This window comes from Aulostomus chinensis, chromosome 19 (assembly GCF_037954235.1).
Source record: "Aulostomus chinensis isolate RoL2024-O1b breed Wild chromosome 19, RoL_Achi_v1.0, whole genome shotgun sequence".
Taxonomy (NCBI): Eukaryota; Metazoa; Chordata; class Actinopteri; order Syngnathiformes; family Aulostomidae; genus Aulostomus; species Aulostomus chinensis.
In genome coordinates this window covers 35,327-60,808 of record NC_141338.1, presented here as the reverse complement: position 1 = coordinate 60,808, position 25,482 = coordinate 35,327, and the positions used below count along the sequence as shown (strand labels likewise).

Here is a 25,482-nt window from a genome sequence, read left to right as displayed (position 1 = left end):
CTCTGTATTTGCTGGCCATTTATGCTCTGCTGTTGGCTGGTTGCCAGGGTAACTTTGGGGAGGTATTTAAAGGGACACTGTTGCGGGACAAAACACCGGTGGCTGTGAAGACATGTAAAGAGGATTTGCCTCCTGAGCTGAAGATTCGCTTCCTGTCTGAGGCCAGGTGAGTCGCACCTTTTTGTTTATTTAGCCCTGAGTCAGAAAGTTGGGTTCAAATAATGATTCCCAAAAAAACCTAGACAGCTTTTTTTTTTTTTTTAAGGCTTCGCTCAACAAGGTTCTGGTTATTCCTGGAGAATCCTCCATTTACACTTTAGTTTGTGTGTAGTTTGTTTCAAGCACCTTGAGGGAATTTCTTCATGTTATTCACAGGCGTCCACTGACCCATGAGGATCACCAGATAAGATTTTGGTCAGACTTCACTGAGATGAGATGAGATGATAAAAGTCAGTTGCTAGGTAACAGGCAATGCGGTTGATGTAAAGATCTACTGGCTGCACCAATGACTGACGTTGGCCAGGAGATTTTCCGACCAAGCCCATCTGCAGAGGTCTGACACTGTCATGCTGCACTGAACTGGAGTTGGAATTACTGCAGCATTTCCAAATAATGACAAATCTTTCATACTCCTTTGGAGGACAGCAACTGCCATGTGACGGGCGAGGCCCCTGCAGTGAGCCGAGAAACCTAGAAACCAACTCTGGGCCAGGAGGGTAGTCAGGGCGGTTGTGAAGAACATCATGGTTGAACTGACAACTGTGGGCCTTGTCCTCTGTCAGGCTTCTGCCATCATTCCTGTTGCTTCCTGGTTTACATCATGTGACACCCCTCCATTGCATCTACACTAATCAGGGATGCTGGTATTTCCATAGAAACACACCTACAACATCCTAGTGTCTGGTGGTGCAGGTATTTTCTCCACCCTGATTAATATTACACAGGCGTCATCAAGTGGTGGTGTGATGCTTCGTTCTGGGCATTCCTAGTAAAGCAGCCTGTGTGTTTTCTTCCATGTGTTCTCGGCTTCAGGATCCTGAAGCAATATGACCACCCCAACATTGTCAAGCTGATTGGCGTTTGCACACAAAGGCAACCCATCTACATCGTCATGGAGCTGGTACCTGGTAGGTGGATTGCTGTCACTCATCTTCTGCTGGTCGCACTTCACTCGTCCTCCTCCTTCTACAGCTGACCTCTGCTGCGTTTGCCAGGCGGAGACTTCCTGTCCTTTCTGAGAAAGAAGAAGGACGAGTTGAAGACTAAGCAGCTCGTCCGTTTTGCTGTTGATGCTGCAGCCGGCATGGCATACCTGGAGAGTAAGAACTGCATCCACAGGTAAATGCTGATGAGCATGTTGGATTACCACCACCTTTAGGAGTCATCTTCACTGATGTATGACAGCACGGTCTCAGGTTCAAGGCTTTAATACAACACTACAATATCTGGTCACATGATTCCACCGAGTTGACGAAAAACCTGTCTGTCTGCCAGGGACCTGGCTGCCAGAAACTGTCTGGTTGGAGAGTCGAGCGTATTGAAGATTAGTGATTTCGGGATGAGTCGGCAGGAGGACGATGGTGTTTATTCCTCGTCTGGACTGAAACAGATTCCCATCAAATGGACAGCGCCGGAAGCCCTCAATTACGGTAACAACTGTGTTGCCTCTCTGGCACCTGTCGGTCACGTCTATGACACCATTCTGTCACCTCCATGGAAGTTGTCTGAGGGTGTCCCATGCTGTCATTGACTGCTGCAGGTCGTTACAGCTCTGAGAGTGATGTGTGGAGTTATGGCATCCTGCTGTGGGAAACCTTCAGTCTGGGGGTGTGCCCGTACCCTGGGATGACCAATCAGCAGGCCCGAGAGCAGGTGGAGAAAGGTGAGCTGGTTTAAGTGCCTGAACACAGCAGACTGGACCAAAATTGTCTCAAACTAGCTGTGGTGTCATAGATCCTTAATTGCCCCCATGGGGATAAATAAAGTTTTCTGAATCTGAAAACAGACAAAATTAGTTTGACTGTGGCAAATGACATCATGCAGAGCATTTCCATGGGCGCACGGCTCCCCTTTTCAATGTGATGACCAGTTGCAAACAGGAGGTTATGTATGGCAACAGAATTTCATTGGTCATTCTTGTTGCTAGGTTATAGAATGGCATGTCCTCAGCGCTGCCCTGACGACGTATACAAAGTGATGCAGCGCTGCTGGCAGTACAATCCAGAAGAGCGACCCAAGTTCTCTGAGCTGCAGCGAGACCTCGCTGCCATCAAGAAGAAGTGACGACAGTAGTCACCTGACCGCCATCAAGAAGTGACATCAGCAGTCACCTCACCACTAGAAATCGTCATCTCTTGACCACTGCTGACATCAATAGTGCAGGATCGTCCTCAGCAGCATCGTTACACTGGAGGAGGTGGGCGTGGTCAACTAACATGGAAAAACAGTAAATGTGACACATTTGGCATCATACGTGCAGGTGCTACGCTGTCAGCTCAAGTGTTTGCTTCAGACAAAAAGTTTTTGTCAATTCTAAAGAATACAGTTTTTGCTTTTTTTAACTTCAACTTTGAGTCCTCAAAATGGGTTTTGCAGCAGGTAAAAGACGAAAACAAAGGAATTTACCAAACACAGTCAGAACGGGGGGGGGCAGGCACTTCATATCAGCTCTTTTACTTGGCATCCCATTTTTTGTAATCTGTCATGGAGTCTTCTCATAATCGTCAGTACATTTTATTTGTATTCCACTTTTCACGGAGAGAACTCGAGTGCTTTGTACAGGAAAATAATGCAATAAAAGTACAAAGTGCAGTGCAGTAATAATACAAATGGCAATGAAACACAAATACAGGACTGCAAACAATCACAGCCACATCGAGTCAACAATAAAGGACTTGATACTAATCTATCATGTACTTGTTTTAAAAGTTGTCGGTCCAATAGGAAGTTTGTGCATCTACTAATGGTCAAATGAATGTTTACTCAGCCAAAAGACACGAACTGGATGCTAACGTATGCTACAAATGCTAACACAGGGCATCAAGCAGAGCGACATGTTGACATGCTGGAAGAGCAGCAGGTTCAGTCCAGCCCACCTGTAACCATGGCAACAGACGGGTAGTTCACGTCGCACACTAGTAGTTGTTTTAGGATTGTAACAATCATTTTTATTTATTTTTAGATTTCTGCTGTACAGTCACCCAAACAGGCCACACCCACCCCCTTTTTCAGGAAGTAGTTTTTGACTCAAGATTTACAAGCTCATTCAAGAGATCTCACCAGCACTTAGTTGCCATAGTAACTGAACTGTATATCTCTGAATGCATTGTGTGTCCTGATTGGTCACCGTCACTTCCTGGACTGTGAGAAGGCGAAACCTATTGACTGTTACTGTAAATAAATGTTTTGATCTTTTTCATTTAATTTTGGCTGCTTTGACACTAACCATCTGTTTTATAATTGTCCTCTTGGTAAAATATTATTGTGGCATTTATGATAAAAATAAAAATACACAAGAACAGCAAAAAATGGGGTGTCACAATTCATTTTCCTCACAGGGTCTAACACTGCCACTGAGTGAACCCAGTACACCCACACACCTCACTGGATCTCTTGAGATTTTGGCATGGCGCCTTGAGCTGTCAAGACGAGGGAAACGCCAAACCTACAATACAGAAGTAGAAATACTTGTACCTCTGGACCCAAAGAGTTGAGACCTTTGTCTCACCAGTCAGCAGCTGTCTGATCATCAGATGCTGCTGACACGCCTGCCTTGTTTGCAGTTAAGAGATGTTGAGTGCCTCAGTCCAAAAATTTTGGGTACCATTTCTGGGATGCATTTTCTTCTTAGGTGGGTGTGTAAGCTATCAGCCTACACCGACAGGTGGAGGTTCCAATGGGCAATCAGCAGCAGTGTTTTAATGTGCTGCTTTCCCATGGTGGACTGAAGAAGTGCTGATTGTATTGGGGAGGCGTTTCCCGACATGGCCCAACCACAGCGCAGCATGAATGCAAGCTGAAGTCAGTCAACAGCACCATTCCGACAAACTGGAAGATCGTCATAAACCATCAGAATTCCTTTAATCTTATGTGTATTAATTTTATTGACAGTATTCGCATAACGAGGCCAATCACACCTCACCATCAGATTTAGAACTACACATTTCACACTTAAATCAAGAAACTAATACAATTGCACTTCCTATTTCATCAAAACTGTAAACTTCCAAAGAGTGTGGGCAGTGTGGCTGGCTTAGGGTGAGGCTTGTAGCCAATTCGCTCGTTAATGAGCTCCACCCTGGATGCTGCCGTAGAGGAAGAGGGTGAAGCCTCAACACTGATGACTGGAGCCCCGCCCACGCTACCTCCTGACTCCGCCTCCTCACGCTGACGCTTTCTGGCCTGAAAATTAAAACAAATTAGACACCTGAGCTGACGATGGCAATTCAAGTGAAGAGACATCAGCAATGACATGGAGGACAGACAACGACCTTTCTGATGACATCACACCTCTGACAGGAGTTGGGCGACCAGGACAATGACAGAACTTTGTTTACTAAACATCGTCGTGATGCATTTTTCCTTTTTAAATGTTCAAATTTAAAACTTGGCACCTAGATCTTGTTTCAACTGGTCCTGAACCCTGTCCAACCACAAAGGCAGGATGGACTGAATCCTTTATATAACCAGACCTGATCAATACAGATCAGAGAGCCAACATAATTGCACAGGGGGCCACACTGGCTGATAGTCAGTAAGAGAGGGGCCACACAACAGCCAATCAGAAGGAGGCATGACACACCTGCTGGGATATGTTGATGAATCTAAACTGGGATAAATGGAGGGCAGCATGGTGGAGCAGTGGTCCTCACGGTGGCCCCCCAGCAAGAAGGTTGTGGGTGGAGCCCCGGCTGCAGCACGGGGTCTTTCTGGGTGAGTCTCCATGTTCTCCCTGTTCCTGCTGGGTTCTCTCTGGTACTCCAGCTTCCTCCACAGTCCAAAGACATCAAGAGGGGACCAGGTTAATCCAGACTCTAAATTGACCGTAGGCGTGGCTGGGAGAGCCAATGGTTGTCTGTCTCTATGTGTTGGCCCTGCCATGGACTGGTGACCTGTCCAGGGGGAAGGCTGCTGGGATAGGCTCCACCCCCACCACCCTCAACAGGAGGAGAGGGATGGAGGGATGGATTAACTGGATGACTCGGGTGGTGAACACTGAGGTCACAATGAAAAGATCCACTTGGTATCGCCACCATTACTGCTCTATATGTTGATGTACTGACCACTGATCAGACACTGAATTATCTTGTAAATATCTGAAGATAAGTAAGTGGTAGGTGGAGTGACTGATAGCAGTCATCTCATCCAGCTGATTAAGGAATATTAACCATTTCCTGAGGTTTGATAAATCAGGATCAGGAGTCGCTCAGGGTTTCCCATTGGGATGCTGCCCATGTGCAACTTGGACTTATCGGTACAGAATCATAGCATGGTGGGAATACCGGTCAACAGACTGCGTGACAAAGACACAATTACAGACTGTTCATCTTGGACTGATCTCGGGACCTCAAGCTCCTTCTTGATGCTCTCAAACTCTTCGGTGTCGTCAATCTTGAGCTCGAGGCGAGTCGGTTTCCTCCTCAACATCTTCAGCCAGGAACCTGCAGAGCCACAGAAGCTCGTTACTCCTGCTGCTCACTTTCAAATTCTAGGGTCAAAACGGGTGGCAAAAACGGCGCACTTCCAAAAATTCCTTGGTGGACTTTGATGTTGTCTGTCACCAACGTTGACGTTTGGGGAAGGACAGCTGTGCAGGGGTTGTAAATTGAACCGGTTTATGGTCGAACGCACACGGATGTTTACCTGTTTCTTCTTCCAATGACTTTGGTCATAAAAACAGTTTTGTAATTCTCCAGTCAGCACTGAACCGTCATTGTTAACAGTCAATATTAATCAATCCGGCGGCAACCCGCCGCGCGCGTAGGGCTGCTACGTCATTATGACTAAAAAGCTTTAAGGTCGGTTGTTTGTTTAAGTACTTGATGATTTGATTAGTTGGGCCCGCGGGGACCTTCTATTCACTACTATAAATTGACTTCTACACACATATGTTTCCACAAAGCACGAAAGCGTGACGTTGCAGGAACAACAGCAGGACGCTAAGCAAACCGCCTAACTTCCGGAGACCTGAAGTCACACTAACCGTGCGCTTTTCAGGGGCTGCTAGAAGCTGGAAGCTCCAGTAAACATACCTGTCAGGTGTGTTGATGCTGTAATGTCGCGGCTTTCTGCCTCTGTGTGTTATTTAGCAACCACTCCGTCTGCAGGAAAAGCAACATTAGACCCGGAAGCAAAAACCCTGTGTACATCCGGGTTAGCTCGACTGCCGACGCCGCTGCTGCATTTCTCTTCATTGGTGAGTTTTTATGGTTACTGACCTTTCCTTCTTGGCTGTGATTTTCAGTGAGTCTTAAAGTTCAAACACTTGAAGTGAATTTTGGTATTGAGGATCGCTGTCATCGGTCAACACTTCCGCCTCAAGGTGAGTGATTCTATTTGTGCTGATGATAAAGCTAATGCTAAGGCTAACAGCAGCCACACGAGTTGTGCCGTGAGGATTCCAGTTACTTTGTCTTGCTTCGTTATTTCCTGCCACGTTCGTGGCTCACTCACATCTCGTCTGGCTATTTTTAAATTTTCTTTATAAATTTTTTTTAACGACAAATCTTCGGGAACGCTTCCAGTCAAAATTCGAACTATTTTGGTTCCGACAAAATTGCTAGTTTGTTGACACTTGTGCAACATGTACAGAACGTCCGTTCGACTATGTCCTCTTCTGAAACGATATTGGAATTCGAAACGGAACCAATTTGTTTGCTTGTGTCAATTTTATCGACATCTATGGAAATGTTTTATTTGTACGTATTAAATCCTTGAACCAGCCAGAGGGTATTCAATTTTTTTTATTAGGGATAAACTGCTTGAGTTAGTAAGTAAAGACTTATTTATATAGCATCTTTTCATACATTAAATGCAGCTCAATGTACTTTACAAACAGGAAAAAAATGGGTACAACAGGAGATGTGTACGGGATAAGGTTCGTTCAACACAGGGCGAGATGGTATTACTGTCCATTGTGCCATTTAGATGTTAAGTCACTTGAGTTGCCTTGATGTTGAGAGTGGCGTGGGGGTTGTACCTCCGTAAATTGTAGGACACATCATCAGTAGTGTTCCTTTGAATCAGGGGGTGTTTGAGCTTTTCAACACTAGACACCCTCATCAAAGGTGGCCAGCTACTGGGTGATCAATCCTGAGCTTGTGTCCCATGCCCAATCACAAGCCCACGGGACTATGCATGGCAGGGACGCCCACTCCCCCGATTCAGGCCTAGAGCTGACCGCATACCTTGCTCCTTCTCCTCTTGGGGGTGATGGAGATGTGTGGAGAGCTATTGAGTGGGTCCAGCAGTTCTTTGAGCCCAGCAAGGATCTTTCCGCTTTGTCCAGATCCCCTGGCTGCTTCCTTCGGCTGCTTCAGAGACCGTTTTAATTGTCTGTCGCAAAGCCTGTCCTTGAATACCAAGATCTTTTAGCAGTCTGATGGTAGAAGCTGCCACAAAACTTCAGCATCCTACCTCAACTGGGTAGACTCTCGCAGTCCACCCTCGTTGCTGTGCGTCTGCAGCCAGTTCTGTATAGCGCAGCTTCTTGCGTTTATAGGCCTCTTCTGTTGAACTCTCCCATGGGACTGTGAGCTCTATGATGTTGACAGATTTGAGTGAGGGGGGACCAGAGTACCAAGTCTGGTCATCGGGTAGTTGCTGCTATCTCAGGTGGAAAGACTAGTTGCTGACCAGTGTCCACAATCATTTTCCCATCCCGAGCCTTGGCTAGCTTTCCATCTTCCGGCTTGGTTGGGGGATGCTTGGGCTTTCCTTGTCCCTCTTGAACGAAAGTTTGGATGTAGTTGGGTGCTGTCCTGGATGACAAGTTGATGGTGTGTCTCTTGGTCTCTAGAGCCGCTGCTAGACATTTTAGGACCTGGTTGTGCCTCCAGGTGTAGCGTCCCTGCGTGAGGCTGGTCTTACACCCGGTCAAGATGTGCCCAAGAGTTGCTGGAGTTGGACAGAGGGCACAGGTTGGATCCTCCCCATACCAGTCCTGGAGGTTTTTTGGAGATGGTAACACATTGTATGTAGCTCTGATAATGAAGCTGATGGTACTCCATTTCCCAGAGCTGCCTCCAGCTGAGTTCCCACCTCTCCAGTCCTTCCCACCTCGTCCATTGTCCCTGTTTGGCAAGAGAGACCGCCTTTGCACTTCTTCCAGCCTCCTCCTGATGGCGCAACTCTTCCACCACCATTTTCCTCCTCTCTGACATTGATGCCTTGCGCCATGATGGTTTACTTGGCGCAAGCCCAAAGCCTCCTCTTCCCATCTGGACATGCCCCACTATGGACATGCCCCACAATCTCCATATGTCTCAGGGCTGACATTGCGTGCTGCGCCGCTTCGGATAGTGACCATTTCCGTCCAGTTGTCAGTGGTGGTGCAGCCTTGCTGATGGTCTGGTCTCTGGAGTCCCTCAGAGTCATCAAGATCCTCACCTTTGAGCACTTGTATTCCTTAACAAGGCTTGTGATGGGTAGTTGAAGCACTCCTTTGCCATAGAGGCTGATGTTTGATCGACAGCGTGGGACTCAAAGCCATTTTTTGACGTGTGCGGTCACAGTTCGCTCCATCTTTTCCACAGTTGTTATTGGGATTTCGTAGATTGTTAATGGCCACATTATCCAGGGGAGAAGTCCGAATTGCAGGCACCAGAGCTTGAGCTTCCCTGGCAGTAGGGTCTTGTTGATGTTTTCCAAGCTGTTGATCAGGTCCTGCCTTATCTGCTTCACCTGGTCTTTGTCCTTGAGGCTTGCATTGTACCATCTGCCCAGGCTTTTGATGGGTTGTTCGGACACTGTTGGTATGGGGTCATCCTCAATGCAGAACCTCGCATTTTTCAGCTCTCCCTTGACAACAGAGATACTACAGGATTTGTTTGGTTTGAATTTCATGGAAGAGAGCATCAGGGTTATTAGCAAGAGACACTTGGATAAAAGGTGGGGGTAAAATCATAAAAGTTGAAGTACTAGGTACCTAATGTAATGTATGAAACAATGAAAGTCTAAGTACTAAGTACTTTAGATAGGACAGTGGCTACGGCAGATGAGGGTTAAAACGTGCCGTTGGAACCTAAAACATTCAGGTGTAGGTGTCGCCGCAGGTAGAATATGGCAGAAATGTCCCTGGTATTACCATCGACATCATGCAACTGTCTAGGGTGTCTGGATGGGGCTTGGTAGGGCCGTGGCCTGTATCCCCGGGGAGGGGCAGGAGACGCTAGGTAGAGAGCCTGCAGGCTCTTCTCACCACCTCAGGGTCGCTAGTCTGAGTTCTGCGTAGAGGTTTACGTTAATCGAGTGCTACATCTTAGCTTTTTTCGTCAAGAAGGTTAAATTGGACGAATTAACAACTGTTTATAGAATAAAGAAATGAGCAAAGCCAGGTCAGCCTGGCAGGCGCCTCCGCTTGAACGATATCTGTGGGAATTAAACTACCACAGTGGGCAACAGTAGGAAATTGATGACTGTAAGATCTGAGGGCATTAAAATACAAAAGTAAGTAGCATTTGGAGATGAAGTGCAGCAGTAACAGGAGGAGGTGCTGAAACCCGGAGGGCAGTGGAAAAAATACAAGTACATAGTAGCAGTGCGTTCGCTGAAAGCTAGTCTGAAGAGATGAGTTTTTAGCTTTCTTTCTATATCGATATTCAGCGAGCCGGCTCTCCTGATATCTCCAGGTAGGGTGTTCCATAGATTTGGGGCATAAGTTGCAAAGGCTGCACTCCCGATTTTCTCCTGAGCATCACTGGGTGCCTCTAGCAGACCCGCAGTAACTGATTGTAGTACTCTTTTGGGCACATAGCTTTTTAGGGAGTTGGTGATATATTCTGGTCATGCTCATTAAGAGCTTTGTATATAAGGAGAAGGACCTTTTGAAGTCTATTCTAAATGGAACTGGGAGCCAGTGCAGGGCAGCCAGGACTGGGGTCATGTGTTCTCTCTTCTTGGTTCTTGTTAATAATTTGGGCTGCCGAGGTTTGGATGAGCTGAAGCCGTCCGGTAGTTCCTTTAGGCAGGCCAGTGAGGAGTGCATTACAGTAGTCAAGTCGGCTTGACACAAAAGCGTAAATCAGCTTTTCAGCATCCTTTTGGTTTAAGAATGGTCTGACTCTTGCTATATTTCTAAGGTGGACAAATGATACTTTCATTACTTTTGTTAATATGGGACTTAAAGCTTAAGTCAGAGTCTAGAATGACACCTAAACTTGTGACCTCAGGTTTGAGGCTTAATGTAGAACTGTCTCCCTTTTTTAATGTAGGTTCTAAACCAATTTTGCAAGCTGTCAGAGAGACCAACCAGCTTCTCAAGGTGATTGATTAGGATGCCGTGGTCAGTCGTATCAAACGGAAACTATCTTTTCGAGTACCTTGCTGATGAAGGGAAGGTTGGATATGGCCTAAAGTTTTTCAATTCGTTTGCATTTAGGTTGGCCTTCTTTAGCAGTGGTTTCACGACAGCTGTTTTGAAGGCATCTGGGAAGATGCCAGTTTGAAGGGACATGTTTATGATGAACAATATATGACTTGAGATGCTATCAAACACCCGCTTTAAGGATGCCGTTGGAATGGGTTCTCAACTCGCTTTATAGGGGGTCCCACAATTTAGTGATGGAGTGGAGTTTTTTTTTTAATGAAAAAGATTTCAATGGTTTGAGTTGAGCATCATCCGGGAGAGAGTGATGGTTAGTGAAAATGTAATTACTATGGTTACATCAAGCTTGTTTGGCACCTTTTCTCTTTTAACTCTTGTAAGTTGCAGCTGAGTAATGAAGTACCAGGCCCTGAGCGCCGCTGCTACCAGGACCGCCCTGAGTGATCCCATCACCAGTGGTTTGTCATGGGGCAAAATTTAGTGTCGATACCAAGTAAATACAGGACCCATTTTGCCGATTAAGGATCCATCCATCCAACGTCTTCTCCCGTTCAGGGTGGTGGGGGTGGAGCCTATCCCAGCAGCCTTCCCCCTGGACGGGTCACCAGTCCATGGCTTGGCCAACACATAGAGACAGACAACCATTGGCTCTCCCAGCCACGCCTACGGTCAATTTAGAGTCTGGCACAGGGAGAACATGCAGACTCCACCCAGGAAGACCCCGTGCTCCAGCCGGGGCTCCACCCACAACCTTCTTGCTGGGGGGCCACGGTGAGGACCACTTCTCCACTGTGCTGGCCCCAATTAAGGATATTATTATTAAAGGTTGTTGGGGCGGGGGATGTCTCTCCTCCTTTCTCCATTCTGTAGCTTGGTTTTTTGTTTTTGTTTTTTTTGCGTGTGTAAATTTGTTGTTACCACTGAATCTTACATCCTTTATACAGACTATTCAGCTTGCCGTTGTTTTATTTTTGGCCTGAAAATATTGCCACCAGATGGTGTGTGTGTGTGTGTGTGTGTGTGTGTGTGTGAGAGAGTGAGTGAGAGAGAGCGCTTTGTGGGCCTTCCAGAACCTGCTTGCTTATTTGCCTGGCACCAGTTAGCTATGTGACAGTGCAACATCCAAACACAAGAGGGGAGGGGGAGCACAGTGTGGGCCCATGCTGTGACGGGACAAGCACTTGAGAGCAGTGGCCCTAATAGACACGGGCAGCCAGGTTACCTCTTTGATAAAACATTTGGGAGAGAAAATTAATGTGGAGTATCGATCTCTTTATGCTGGTATCATTCAATATCAATACTAACGTTTGCCACTATTGGTATTGATATTTGGCTCAATCTGCCCACTGCTTGAGATCACTGGCGCTCAGCCTCAATAGCAGCTGTCCATCCTGGCATCTGACCCCTGAATCCACATTCAGAGGTGGTCTGGACCACATGTGACTGCAGCTTGGCAGTTGTGTGAACACAGAAGAGTCCTGGACCACACTGAAGGAGCCTCATCAGCTGATGTCCTTCATTGAAGAAGTGGTACCACGACTGAGCACGCCAGCGGCAGCAAATCATTACGATGTCTGATCATGTGAAAAGCTCAGAGAGAGAATCATCATCATGGCTGCGGCCCGAACAAGACAGTAATTCCTTTAGTCTTAAACATGTCAGTGACAGACCTGAGTGGAGGTGGATCGAAATGATCCACAGCAACTAATAAATGTGTTTCGTCAGTGTGTGTTCTGAGCGACACGCTTGTGTGTGGGGCATGTAATAACTACACACTATGGCAGGTAAATGCAACACACAGGCTACTGTTCATCCACACTGCATAAGGAGGTGAGACCTGATCCCGGGAGACATGTGTCTCAAGACATCATAGTGAGTGACCATACCGACCAGAGTGGATCTCTGGTGACCAGAACTCACTAGCACGCATCTTACGAGCATGTGTGACCAAGGCCTGGGTCATGTGACCAGGCTCCTCCCACAACCTGACTGCAGACTTTCATCTAAGTGTATATGAAGCCACTGCTATGAATTTTAAACAGATTTGAACAATTGTTAATCAATTTTATTCTGCAAGTATTGGAAATGCTTTTTTTCCACAATTTTTGGAGAATATATCAATTTCTGTTTTAAAACAGATTTTATAATTTTCCTTTTCTTTGGTATTAAAGCACATTTTGTGATGAAGGCATGAAATCATTTCATGCGTCTGTTATTTTTTTGTTAAGTCTTTTGTCTCTTTTTTTTTGTAGTATTTCAGAGCTCTTCCAGCAACCTCTGGTGAAAGCAGTGGGAGGAAGAGAAACCTCCAGCAGGATGTCAGATGAGGAGGATGCGGCTCCGGCCACCAAGAGGAGTCGTGTTTTCTATGGAAGCCTGGAGGAAAAAGAGCGCGAGCGTCTAAAAATTGAGTTGGCGAGCGGCCCTGCAACAGGAAGTGATGCAGTAAGGGCGGGGATCGAGGCAGGAAACATCAACATCTCGTCAGGCGGGTCACGTTTTCTACATTGTATTTCCATGAAAGATAGCATGGGAGTGATTTGAGGCGTTGTTCCGTGATGCTTTACAGGAGAGACCCTGGAGATGGAGGAGCGGGTCAGTGAGCGACAGCAGGAAGCACTTGCCGAGTTTGAGCGGAGGAGACGAGCACGGCAGATCACTGTCTCTACTGATGACGCCGAGGTGAAGGCCGGACTCCGGGCACTTGGAGAGCCAATAACATTGTTCGGGGAGGGTCCAGCTGACCGGCGTGAGAGGTGGGTGTGAACTTCCTTTCACTCAGTGAATCACCCATTTAAGTGATGGGGTTAAACCAATGACACAACTCTTCAAATGATGAAGAAAAAAGAAAATGATGACAAGGAACCAGAAACCAACAACTGCCTGAAACCCTACAGCCACAGGGAGCGCCGCCACAGAGACCAGTGCGACCCGGATAGACAGTGGTAGACACTACACATGGTGCAGAGCCTCCGGGCCTGAGGGATCTCCACGATGACGTCCCTGCGGACAGACAGGGCACAACTCCCAGTGTGGAGGGCCCCCGTGAGGAAACACTGGAGTTAAAAACTGACATATTAAAAGACAGTAGGATCGGGTAAAAACAGGCATGAGATAAAATCATGATAAAATACTTAAAATATAAAGATTTTGAAAATTTCAAGACTTAAAGACTTAAAAAATAAAGATTTAATAATAATAAAATGCATAAAAGATTTAAGAATAAGTCATTAAAAACATTAGACCCTAAAAGTAAGTAAAATAAAATTAAAGGAGTAAAGCAAATCAGTTAAAAGCCAAACTCAAAAGATGAGTCTTGAGCCTCCTTTTAAAAACACCAACAGTCTCTGCAGCCCTGACGTTCTCTGGCAGGCTTTTCCATAATTGTGGATGCAGCCTCCCCATGGGTTTTAGTTCTAACTATGGGAATGACTAAGGCCGGTGCCAGAGGATCTCAGGGTCTGTGAGGGTTGATTTGATAATAAATAGATAAATGAGATGGCCCAGACCGTCGAGACATTTAAAAACTAATAAAAGAACCTTAAAATTGATCCTGGGGATGCACGGGGAGCCAATGCAGGGATTCTAAAAACCGGTGTAATGTGCACCACACACGACCAAATCAAGAGAGTCAAACCTGAGGCGAAGCTTATTGATCTCCTGTGCCAACTGATTGTCAGAAAAACCATCCAGAGACACCTTCTTGTGGCTTTTGTTCTCTGACCAACAATAGTTTTTAAACCGTTTCAAGCAGAACCCAACCTGTTGTTGGCAAGTTCTCTTTCCAACTTCCCCTTGTAAATGAGTTCCCTTGACCTACTCTTGTCCTCAGCTCCCTTCTGAGCAGGCTCAGTTCTGTAAGGATGCCCTCTTGAAATGTACTTCATGTTTTACAGATAACATTTTCAATGATTTTGGCACATAGTTTGATTTTGATGTGTAGAAGAAAAAGGAGAGGAGAGGAGGGCTCCATGTAACCTGATGTGTCCCCCAGCAGTCTAAGCCTGTAGCAGCATAGCTACCAATGGTTCAGAGCTACCTGAACCAGTCCTGACTGAAAGCTCTGTCATAAAGGAAAGTCTGAAGCCTGGACTTAAACGTAGTCAGACTGTCTGCCTCTCTGACCCATGGAGAGATGCTGGTTCCACAGTAGAGGAACCGGTACCTGAAGGCTCCACCTCCCAGTCTGTTTTAGAGATACTGGGAATCACTAACAGACCTGCATTCTGGGAGCGGAGTGCTCTGGTAGGACAGGAGGGACTAATGAGTTCTTTCAGAGAGGATGGAGCTTCATCATTGAGAGCCTGATGAGTCAGCAGAAGGATTTTGAAGTGGATTCTAGATCCTACAGGAAGGAGAGAAGCTAAAGTGGAGAGATGTGTTCTCTCCTCTTAACTCCTGTCAGAACCCTCGCTGCAGCGTTCTGGACCAGCTGGAGACTCTTTAGAGAGTTGTTGGGACATCCTGACAGGAGAGAGTTGCAGTGGTCCAGCCTAGAAGTGATGAATGCATGCACCAGTTTCTCAGCATCACTCTGGGAAAGGATGTTCCTAATCTTAGCGATACTGCAGGTGGAAGAAGGCGGTCCTGGTCACATGATTTATGTGGGAGCTGAAGGAAAGGTCCTGGTCAAAAATGACTCCAAGGTTCCTTGCAGTTGTCCTCAGGGTCAGGGTGATGCCATCTAGAGTAGAGATCTGGTTAGAGAGGTGTCCCTGAGGGGTTTAGGTCCAAACACGATGACCTCAGTTTGATCTGAATTTAGCAGTAAGAAGTTAGAGGACATCCAGGATTTCATGTCTTTCAGGCAGTCTAGCAGATTAGTAAACTGGCTTGTGTCGTCTGGCTCCATCGACCAGTAGAGTTGTGTGTCGTCCTCATAACAGTGGAAGTTGATCGAGTGCTTCCGGATTATGTCACCTAATGGGAGCATGTAAAGAGTGAAGAGAATCGGTCCTAAAACTGAACCCTGTGGTCCACCACATGTAACTCTGCTATACTCAGAATGGTCATTATTAACATTAACAAACTGAAACCTGCCAGATAAGTAGGACTTAACCCATTTTAGGACAGGTCCTTAATCCCAGTTTCATGGTCTAGTCTCTGTAGCAGGATGCTGTGGTCGATGGTGTCAAATGCAGCACTGAGGTCCAAAAAGACAGAGACGAGACCTCTGTCTGAAGCTGTAAGAAGATCAATAGAGACTCTGACCAGTGCTGGTTCAGTGCTATGGTGTCCCTGAAAGCAGACTGGAAGGCTTCAAAGAGCTCGTTGCTGTGCAGATGTTCATGTAGCTGCTCCAGGACAACCTTCTCAAGGATCTTGGAGATGTAGGGAGGTTGGATATCAGCCTATAGTTGGCTAACACATCTGGGTCAAGAGAAGGTTTTTAAGTAAAGGGTTGATGACAGCCACCTTAAAGGCCTGTGGCTCATAACCTGTGACAAAGGAAAGATTAATTTGATTTAATATAGAAGTGTTGACTAGAGGGAAGGCATCCTTAAGGAGGCTTGTTGGGATGGGATCCAGCAGACAAGTGGCTGACTTGGAGGAACCGACTGCAGAAGTTAAGTCTGACAGGTCGATGGGGAGAAGCTGTCCAAGTGAGCACCAAGTCTGGGAGGTGCTTCTATGGGACTGTAGTCTGTCCTCCATTACTGGCAATCTTCGTTCTGATGTTCACAATCTTTTCAGTAAAGAAAGATAGGGAGTCGTTACTGCTGAGAGTTGGGGGATGCATGGCTCAACAGCACTATGGTTCTTGGTGAGCCTGCCCACGGTGCTGAAGAGGAACCTGGGGTGGTTCTTATTCTTGTCTATTAGGGACGAGTAGTAAGCGCTTCTAGCATTACGGAGTTCTTTTTATATATTAAATATCTAGAAGACAATGGACTGGGAGGTCGCATGCGACGTCTGTGACAAAAAGGGGATATGTAGCACTGCTAGCTATCCAGGACTTGTCGCAGTGACATAAACGGAGCTACGCCAATGAAAGCAGACACCAGGGGGAAACACGGAAGTCATGAGCCGTGGCGTAGTGGTGAACAGCTGCTCCGCTGTGTTTACCTGCTGGATGGCACCGCTGCAATGGGATGGAGCGGCGTAAGTGGATGGGGACCATCTACCAGCGGACAGGCAATCTGCTGCTCCGTGGAGGCTGTTTTCCCAGCCACTCTCGCTAAGCAGTGGTCGCCGCATTCAGCATGTCAACGCTGATCGAAGGTGCATGTTCGGTGGTGCTCAGAAACGAAGGAGGAAAATTTGTGGATGTCTGTGTTTTTTATGGTCAAGAATTCCTGATTAGAATGGACTACTGGTTTTAATAATATTGTTTATGAAACGCACTGAAACCAGCTGGAACTCTGTTCCCATCCAAAACGCGCCACTCCCCGACATATTAATTTATCTGAGGAGCCGGAGTGCAGTTCTGGGGGATCAACCCCTGCAGAGACCAGCTGCGTAGTCGGCCACGCCAATCGGGGAAAGTCGTGTAGTCTGAACACTCCTGTCCACCGACAAATCTTGTATTGTGAACAGCAGCCCGATTCATATTCGGGTGGTGTGAACAGCAGGGCGAGTCACCGACAAAAAAAAGTTGCGTAGTCTGAACTGGGCTTTAGACTGCCTTCACAGTCCTTTTTTGGAATCACATTGTGTTCACAGAAAGTCACATAGCTGCTGATAAGTCAGTTTTTCAATGTCATCAAAAGATTGCTTAAAGTTTTCTCAATCTTTGCTGTTGAAGTTCTCTACAAGTTCAGGATGGAATCATCAGTCCAGTTTTTGATCTGTTTCCTCATGATTTTACCTCTCCTGAGAGCAGAGTGATAATCTGGGATGAGCTGCAACAGTCATGGCTGGCCCTTACCAGTGGGGGGAGGGGAGGCGACTTAACTGCTCCTTTTGACAGAACCATAACCCATATCAAGAATCCTATTGTGTCTAATTGGGCTGGAGATGTACTTATCAAAGTTCTTCAGTGGTTGAAGTCACCAAGCACAAAAACGGGAAGACCAGGAGATAGAGGTTCTGGGTCAGCTTAAGAACAGACTCTTGGGCTTCCCCCTCATTAGCCCTCAGTGAATATACATGACAGTGACAAATATCTGGGGAAATTCCCAGGGCAGGTAGGAGAGTTGCAGGGACTTGGACAGCAACTGAAAGTGCTTTGTGCAAATTCTCCATTAGACAGTAACTGCTGTGCCCCTGTGCTCATTAACATACGCACACACCCTGACCTGGGATTTGCCCCTGTGACTTTGGCATCCCAGTCTAGTCCGACAGGTTTGCTGAGCCATCAATAGACATTTCTGCATTCAAGTACCTATTTGAAAGCCAAGTTTCAGTGAATGCGAGTAAACATGTTTCTAAATGCTTGTTGAAATCTAACATCGTAGTACATCTAGTTTATTACAGATAGATGTGCATTAGCATGGATGATGGATGGTAGAGGAATGCGAGTGAGCAACTGTCTCTGTAGTAGGTCAATTGTGCCATCGGGTCTGTACCGCTTCCTTGTTCTATGCTGCAGAGTGCTGTTCAAGCTTTTCTGATCATTCCTGTTGTGAGTGAATGGGTCCAGGCATGTGTGGACCATGTCAGTGGGAGCAACTGAGGGTGTAGTGGCTCCATAGTAGTATGAACTCCTTGCTGTAGTTACTTTGAGTCTGGTGATCATGCAGGAGGCCATTGGAAAGGCAGAACACAAACCACAGTAGACTGTAAACTCCATTGTTTTGGGAGACATAGAAGACAGCAATGGATTGGTCCATGTCCAGGCAAACCTGGTCAGGACCCTCATGTTTATGTCCGTCTCCTCATGTTTGTGGCTATCTCCTCCCTTTGACTTTCAACAAAGTACAATTGCTATTTGCAGGTGTTTCCATTGAATGGTGTTTAGTGCATAAGCCATAATTCTCGTACATCCCCGGTTCTTGCCTGGTTTCCTTGATGGATGAAGAGACTCCTCACTATTCCTTCTTGAAAACAATGCCAAAAGATTTTAATTTCTAAAAGTGCTTGGGGTTTTTGTTTTGTTTTTTGCAAAGGTGAGAAATTCCAGAAATATCAAACAGAAGAAATCTTTAAGCCCTGAGCTTCCTCTGCAATAACTAAAGGACATACCAAAGACATCAATCTTACCTGGGCTCCGAACTTAAAAAGTGAGAAAACATCTGAACAAAAAGAGATTGTCCCCACTACTTACTGCAATAGATTGAACCATAAATGTACATAGATACACTGGCTAATCTTGCACAGAATGCACCAACACGCCCAGTTCAGTTTCTCAGTTACCTACAATTAAACTGTAGTCAAATCTAAGTACCCAGCTTGTTCTATTAAAACCTGCAGGCCTCTTCAGGTGACCACTGATGTCGCACCAGGTGGCATTCTATCTGCTCACACAATCCCAGGGAACACACATGGAGGGGGAATAAACAACACAAATAGTAGCAATACTAAAATTATGACCGCAGCTTAGAACACAGTTGTGGTCAGGATCAGTGGTGTTCAGCATCATTGATGGTCAGGAACAGATCATTGGGATCAGTGGTTCTCAGGATCAGACCATATTCATCTCACAACATCATGGAACATTGTCAAGCCAGTTGATTCAGTGCTAACATGACGTTTTGACCCTTAACACATTGACCCTGTTCACAGACTCCGCAGCGTGTTATCTGTCGTTGGTCCAGATGCTCTGAAGAAATCGAGGAAAGAAGAAGAGAAAGCCAGGAGATCTCAGGAGGAGGTAACACACACACACACAATCAGAATTAGGGTTTTAATCAAGGTTATTTTTGAGTTTCAAATGTGCCATCAAGTGATGGATCTTATTTACGACAGGTGGTTCCCCCAAAAATATTTTGTCATGTTTGTTTCTGACCAATCACAGTGCCAGCAGACGTGGTACCACGAAGGCTCCGCATCCCTCCGAGACTCTCGGCTCTGGCTGGCCAGATACTCCCTGCCGCGGTGAGTTGATGCTTACATTTGGTGAACAGTGGGGGCATCAAAATGTGTTTATATTGTCACAAGAACATGCGTGCTTCTCTTGTTAGTGATGAAGACCCCATTTTTGCGTGTAGAATTGCCATGATGATTGACTGTCATCAACTTCTGCTGTGATCGGTCCATCAGGGCAATGAGGCGCCTGGAGGCTGCACGTGCTCAGAGGGACATTACCGAGGCAACAAGGACAATCCGCCAACAGGAGCTGCACAAGAGTTTGAGAGTGAGGAGACATTTTGTGTCTTGTAAATGTTCATAAAGCATATCGGGGACATTTTTGGCATGGGCATGGGCAAACTGTGACATGTGTTTGTCTTCCTCCGGTTAAGAACCTGAACAACTTCTGCAGTCAGATTGGCGATGATCGACCAATTAGCTTCTGCCACTTCAGCCCCAACTCCAAAATGCTGGCTACTGCATCCTGGTGACTACCCCCAAAAATTAGCATCAGCTCATAGAGTTAGTCTTATAATGTTGATGTTATAATGAAGATAATGCTAACTTGCTATCCCCCAGGAGTGGTCTGTGTAAGCTGTGGTCTGTCCCTGACTGCAACCTGATTCGCACGCTGCGAGGTGGGTAAAGGTTCATTCATCATAGCATTGCAGCCAGTAATTATGCTGAAATAGTGCAAGAGACAAATATCGCTATGACTTTGTTAGGGTTAGATGAAAACATGTTGATAAATATTAATAATTTCACTTGTTAATTGTTTGTGAAAGATGTTTCCATCCTTATGAAGATTTGTGTCTGATGACAGAATATATCTAATTGTTCTATGAAAAGAATTAACAAAGACACCCCCCTCCCCCCTTGCTCACCTCTCTGGCTGGCTGAAGGACACAACACCAATGTGGGCGCGGTTGTTTTCCGCCCACAGGCTGGAATCTCCCTAGACCAATCAGATGTCAGCTTGGCCTCATGTGCTGCAGATGGATCTGTGAAGCTGTGGAACCTGGAGAGGTAGGAAGCCAGGACACAGGACATTGGGAAGGGGGAGGAAGGAAATGAAGAACAAAAGTCTATCATTCTGTCTGTCTGTGGTTGACATAGTGACGAGCCAGTGGCAGACATTGAGGGTCACAGTGAGAGAGTGTCTCGAGTGGCTTGGCATCCATCTGGAAGGTTCCTAGGGACAACCTGGTAAATCTGTCCGTCTCACTGCCAGTCTCTAGCGTTTGGTCTCTGTCTGTCTCTAACTGTCTCTATCGTTCTCTAACTGTCGGTCCGTAGTTACGATCATTCCTGGCGTCTCTGGGATCTGGAGGTTCAGGAGGAAATTCTCCACCAGGAAGGGCACAGCAAAGGAGTCCATGACCTCCATTTTCATTCTGATGGTTCTCTGGCTGCTACTGGGTAACAATACTACACAAAACTAATCCCTTGTATACTTTGCAGTACCACAGTATCATGATTGAAAGTAATCTCTCTCTAGCCACACCCCCTAACTATACACCTAAACCCCTCTGTGTGTGGTTCTGCCCCTGATCTTGTCCAATTAGGGGACTGGATGCATTTGGCAGGGTGTGGGACCTTCGGACAGGACGCTGTGTTGTTTTCCTTGAAGGTCACTTGAAGGAAATCTACAGCCTGCACTTCTCTCCTAATGGGTCAGCCAATCACTGCTGAGCACATCAGTCATTCAGCCAATCATTGCAGAGAGTTTATATTCTTAATTTGTTTCTGTTGTGTTTTTTGTTTCCTTGGTTTTTTTTTTAAAGAAAAATAAACCTAATACAATGTTACCAAATTGTTGAGTATTGTTTATGTTTTGCTGTTATGACCTATGATTGTCTCTCAGGTATCACTTGGCAACTGGAAGTGGTGATAACACCTGCAAAGTTTGGGAGTTGAGGAACAGGAAGTGTCTTTACACAGTCCCCGCCCACCAGAATCTGCTTTCTGCTGTCCGCTTCCAACGTAAACCAGAAAAACAAAACTTGAATACCTTAATTAACAAAAATTCATTCAGTGTATTTAATTGAACTATTGCAGTAACACTGGTTTAGTTTATTCCAATATATAAAAAAATCAAAGGGTACAAAAAATGTTTTTAACAAATATTTCTGAATTAAATACACCTTTACTTCCCATTTGTGTTTCTGATCTGACTTCCTATTTGTGTATGTAGCCACTGATGGCCACTTCCTGTTGACGGGTGCATATGACAACATGGTGAAAGTTTGGAGTCACCCAGGCTGGATGCCACTGAAGACGCTTGCTGGTCATGAGGGGAAGGTATGAATACTTATCTTTGATTGGTAGTTTGGTTCATCAGGAAACATCAGTACTTGTTTTTAGGTGAACTGCAGCTTGCTTCAGGTGACTACATACAGCACCAGGTACAGGAAGCAACCAGAGCACAGTGCATGGTGGGTAGGGAAGGTGAGTGACAGAGGTATCTAATGTCACCATAAACAAACAGGGACATGAAAACATAACCATGAAAAGGGCTAACTTCAGGTCAGGCCCCCTCACTACTTTTACATGGGGTTGTGGAGGACAGGCTTCCATAAAGTCCTGCCCTCCTTTGGTCCAGTCTGTTTTGTTGTATCATTGAATCAGAGAACATTTTGTGTGGTCGCCACTGTACCTTAATCTCTTTACTTTGGTAGATTTATCATAAAAATAGTCACATTCATCTATTTCTTGGGTGACGTCAGCTTCAGTGTTCATAGAGTTCTTCTGTCTCGTCTTGTTCTTCCATGAATGGAGCTGTCTCCAGCTGAGACGGATGAACGACCTTGTGTAGTGACTTCAGAGCATCGGTTATGCCAGTTTTCTCAGTTTGTGAACCCGTGTTCCCTCAAAGCAGTGATGCGCACACTATAGAAGTAAAGCATTAGGTCATGTGTCCTCTTTTAAATGAAATGTGTTTCCAACGTATTCTATAGTTGGTGATGAATTGGATTTGTAGTATTTGTGAATATTGTGTTATCCAGGTCATCATAATTCTCAAAAATAATCAAATTAGGCAACTGGACTCAACCTCTTGTAGGTGAAGACGTTTCGTCTCTCATCCAAGAAGCTTCTTCAGTTCTAAAATTCTGGTGGGAGGTGTCAGGTATAGAACTCCCCAAAGGGGTGGTGGCAAAGAAAAAAACAAGTGGTCAGGCCAGAACAAGAGGCTCATCAGGTGGTCATGTGAATCGTTGGCCTCAGTTTTTGGTCGTTACCCTCCCAGCCCTCTTAGGAGGGTCTTTCAGGTCACCTGAGTGAAGGTGTGAAAGCTGGCTGTACCTCCTGGGGAGGATGTAAGGACGGCATTGTAGGAGGGTGATAGGTGGTGTCTGAGGCCCCTCCTCTGTTCAAAGATGGACGTTCTAGTTTGACATGAATGGCTTCTTTCACCCCTCTTTCAAAACTTCTGTCCTCCCTGGCTAGAACGCGCACCTTGTGGTCTTCAAAGAATGTGATGTTCCTGTCCACCGAGTTCAGGTGTTCAGTGAAAGGCCCAACTTCACCCTCCTGATGGTGACCCAGGTGTCGTCTGCGTATCTGAACCAATGTCTCGGCGGGTGGCCTCTGAATGTCTCAGGGCTACACTCTCCATCTCTTCCATGTACAGGTTTGCTACAGTGGGGGATACCGGAGAGCCCATGGCACAGCCGTGTTTTTGCCTGTAGAAACCATTGTATTGGAAGTAGGTGGTGCTGAGGCAAAGGTCAAGAAGGTCACACACCTGTTCAGGTGAGAGGTTGGTCCTTTTCGCTAGAGTGTTGTTTCTCTGGAGTTTTCTCTTGACTGTCTGTTCACATGCATCCCCACGGGAGATGCTGTACAGAGATGTCACATCCTATGAAACCATGGTTTCTTCAGGGTCTAGACTGATTTGTCTGATTTTGTCTGCAAAATCCATGGAATCTTTTTATGTGGTGGGGGGTGTTACCAACCAGAGGAGAAAGGATGGAGGCAAGACACTTCAGCTTGGTTTATGCTTCTGCGTCGCGTAGACCCTACGCCATCAGTGAGCATCTGAAGTTCTGCGTTGAGGGAAGGCGTTGCTCTGCAATTCACCGCCAAGCCGCTAGGGGGGTGTGGTTGTGTCTTTGTACTTGCGGACCTCCTCAATAACCCTTTCTTCGGCTTGGTCCATTTTTGCGTGTAGCTCTCACCACAGAAACTTTAAAAATGGCGGTGTTGTTGTGCTGAACCGGAAATGACATTCTGAGTGGACCAATCACTGCCCTTAACGTTCACGTCAGCGTAGTCAGGATTTTTTGGAGATGCACATCAGGCTACGGTGTAGGGGTCTGTGTTGACAGCATAGCTATGGCGTCGCCGTGACGCAGAAGCATAAACCAGGCTTTAGCAACACTGTAGGTTACGGAGTTAATGCTACTCACAATGGGTCTGAGTGGGGCGCCATCTTTATGGATTTTCGGCAGCCGTAGATGCATGGAACAGCATCGCCAGGATAGAGTTTGTAGTAGAGAGTTCAGTCGATAGCTTGTTCCTATCCAGCTTCTGTAGGCAGTTGACCACCGTGGTTTTGAAGGTGTTGGTGGGATCTCATTTAAGAGTAGGTTATAGGTACATAGGTTGCTGTGTCAGAGAGGAAGCTGCTCACTCTGGAGTGGTAATCGGCTGTGTGAAGGACCACTGTGCATCTCCCTTTGTCTGCTGGTGAGATTGTGACGTTGGGATCTTTTTGCAGTTTGCTGTGATTTATAGTGGGTTCAAGTCTTGGCTACATGCCAGCAGTTCACCATCCCTGATGTGCTCCTGGGAATGTTCACATTGACACATCCAACAGAGGCTCCACACCAGAGTTCCTCCTTTGGTTTTCAGCATGAAGCTGCAGTGTTCAGCCAGCAGCTCCTAACACCTGCTATGGTGGATGATTGCTAGCTGGGACTTGACATGTCCTACTGTCTGTCAATGAAGGGAGTCAGTGAATCACATTGTACAGTTAAGTGAAACATGTTGACTCCAGATTATGACACACGACATGTTTTAAATATCTGCAGCGATGCATCACATTTTGTCTTTTTGGCAGAAAACATGAATGCAATTATTTAAAAACTCTCACAAATTGTCAATGTAAGAAAATGTTCTGCTTGAGTTTGTTTGCCGGCGTTTGTTCTTAGAAATTAAATTTAAGTTAAAATAAAAATGCTTCTGGTTGACACTCCACAGTAGTTGCAGGAACATCTTGCAGGAAGTCAGACATCAACCTAGCGGCTCCATAAAAAACCAAAAACCACGATAACACCAACAAACTATATCCGCTCTTCTAGTTTGTTCTGCACCACCACAGACATGTGAGCCTCTATGATGGCGACACTCGACTTCCTCCCAAGACCCTTCAGGTCACTGTCACTAATTTTCATTACATTTAACTCCCTTAAAAAAACTCACCTTTACACGGCCAAGATTCTACAATTCTACAATTTCATTTAGCAGACTCTTTTGTCCAAAGCGACGTACAACACATGCAAGAATTCAGACTTAAAGATGTAAATAGTTAAAAGGCCCCGCCCACAAAGCAGATCTGTAACTTATTCTCCTCAGTGCTCACTGCATGGACAGTTGACATTCCTCCTGACATTTCAACCCTATTCTCAAAATGCAAAATTATGACAAAGTCTTCCTACTCTGATTTATTTCAACTTTATTCCCAACATTATGCCTTTTTTCTCCACAAACTGCATCTCTAACTACATAGTGGAGGAAAAAAAAAATCATCCTTGTGGATGTTGGTCATTAACACTTCATCTGCACGGTTTCTCTTTCAGGTGATGGGTGTTGATGTGTCACCTGATGGAAAACTGATTGCCACCAGCTCCTACGACCGGACCTTCAAACTTTGGACCTCTGAGTGATGTCTCAACTATGAACAAAATTTTTTTATTTTTTCCAAGAAAGAAAAGTTTTTCCCTGTTTTTTTTTTAAATCAAATAAAATTCTCTTTCCGTAGCTTTTCA

General features: G+C 45.8%; 3 protein-coding genes across 7 annotated transcripts in view; 2 read left to right on the top strand and 1 right to left on the bottom strand.

Moving 5' to 3' along the window:
* fer (fer (fps/fes related) tyrosine kinase) overlaps nt 1-3,520 on the top strand; it is a 16,289-nt gene extending 12,769 nt beyond the window's left edge. For all 3 annotated transcript variants that reach the window (XM_086187525.1, XM_086187524.1, XM_086187523.1), the window contains exons 15-20: nt 48-166; nt 1,033-1,127; nt 1,215-1,338; nt 1,495-1,649; nt 1,760-1,882; nt 2,147-3,520. In XM_086187525.1, the coding sequence (XP_086043651.1) occupies nt 48-166; nt 1,033-1,127; nt 1,215-1,338; nt 1,495-1,649; nt 1,760-1,882; nt 2,147-2,283 (753 nt within the window). In that variant the 3' untranslated portion in view covers nt 2,284-3,520. The remainder of the gene's footprint in view (nt 1-47; nt 167-1,032; nt 1,128-1,214; nt 1,339-1,494; nt 1,650-1,759; nt 1,883-2,146) is intronic.
* On the bottom strand, nt 2,727-6,407 carry cdc26 (cell division cycle 26 homolog). Its single transcript, XM_086187533.1, has 3 exons — nt 6,252-6,407; nt 5,566-5,660; nt 2,727-4,401 (listed from the first exon to the last, which is right to left on the bottom strand). Exons 2-3 carry the CDS (start codon nt 5,644-5,646, stop codon nt 4,210-4,212), a joined length of 273 nt encoding a protein of 90 aa, XP_086043659.1. The 5' UTR covers nt 5,647-5,660; nt 6,252-6,407; the 3' UTR covers nt 2,727-4,209.
* Nucleotides 6,147-25,482, top strand: prpf4 (pre-mRNA splicing tri-snRNP complex factor PRPF4). Of its 3 annotated transcripts, XM_086187529.1 has the most exons (16): nt 6,147-6,258; nt 6,327-6,415; nt 12,796-13,031; nt 13,113-13,299; nt 19,208-19,295; nt 19,440-19,519; nt 19,685-19,778; nt 19,885-19,979; nt 20,072-20,130; nt 20,395-20,518; nt 20,609-20,698; nt 20,789-20,911; nt 21,058-21,165; nt 21,357-21,475; nt 21,687-21,793; nt 25,294-25,482. In XM_086187529.1, exons 3-16 carry the CDS (start codon nt 12,860-12,862, stop codon nt 25,378-25,380), a joined length of 1,533 nt encoding a protein of 510 aa, XP_086043655.1. In that variant the 5' UTR covers nt 6,147-6,258; nt 6,327-6,415; nt 12,796-12,859; the 3' UTR covers nt 25,381-25,482. The 3 variants fall into 3 exon arrangements, with proteins under 3 accessions (XP_086043655.1, XP_086043654.1, XP_086043656.1); XM_086187528.1 differs by having other exon boundaries at nt 6,174-6,415; XM_086187530.1 differs by lacking the exons at nt 6,147-6,258; nt 6,327-6,415 and adding an exon at nt 6,458-6,541.

Bases quoted from the DNA above. Each gene is read 5' to 3' on its own strand.
- cdc26 (XM_086187533.1), bottom strand. From the start codon at position 5,646: ATGTTGAGGAGGAAACCGACTCGCCTCGAGCTCAAGATTGACGACACC. The intron at 4,402-5,565 runs GTCCCGAGATCA...TTTAATTTTCAG, and splicing joins GCATCAAGAAGGAGCTTGAG to GCCAGAAAGCGTCAGCGTGA.
- prpf4 (XM_086187529.1), top strand. From the start codon at position 12,860: ATGTCAGATGAGGAGGATGCGGCTCCGGCCACCAAGAGGAGTCGTGTT. The intron at 20,131-20,394 runs GTGGGTAAAGGT...GGCTGGCTGAAG, and splicing joins CCTGATTCGCACGCTGCGAG to GACACAACACCAATGTGGGC. The intron at 21,476-21,686 runs GTAAACCAGAAA...TTGTGTATGTAG, and splicing joins TTCTGCTGTCCGCTTCCAAC to CCACTGATGGCCACTTCCTG.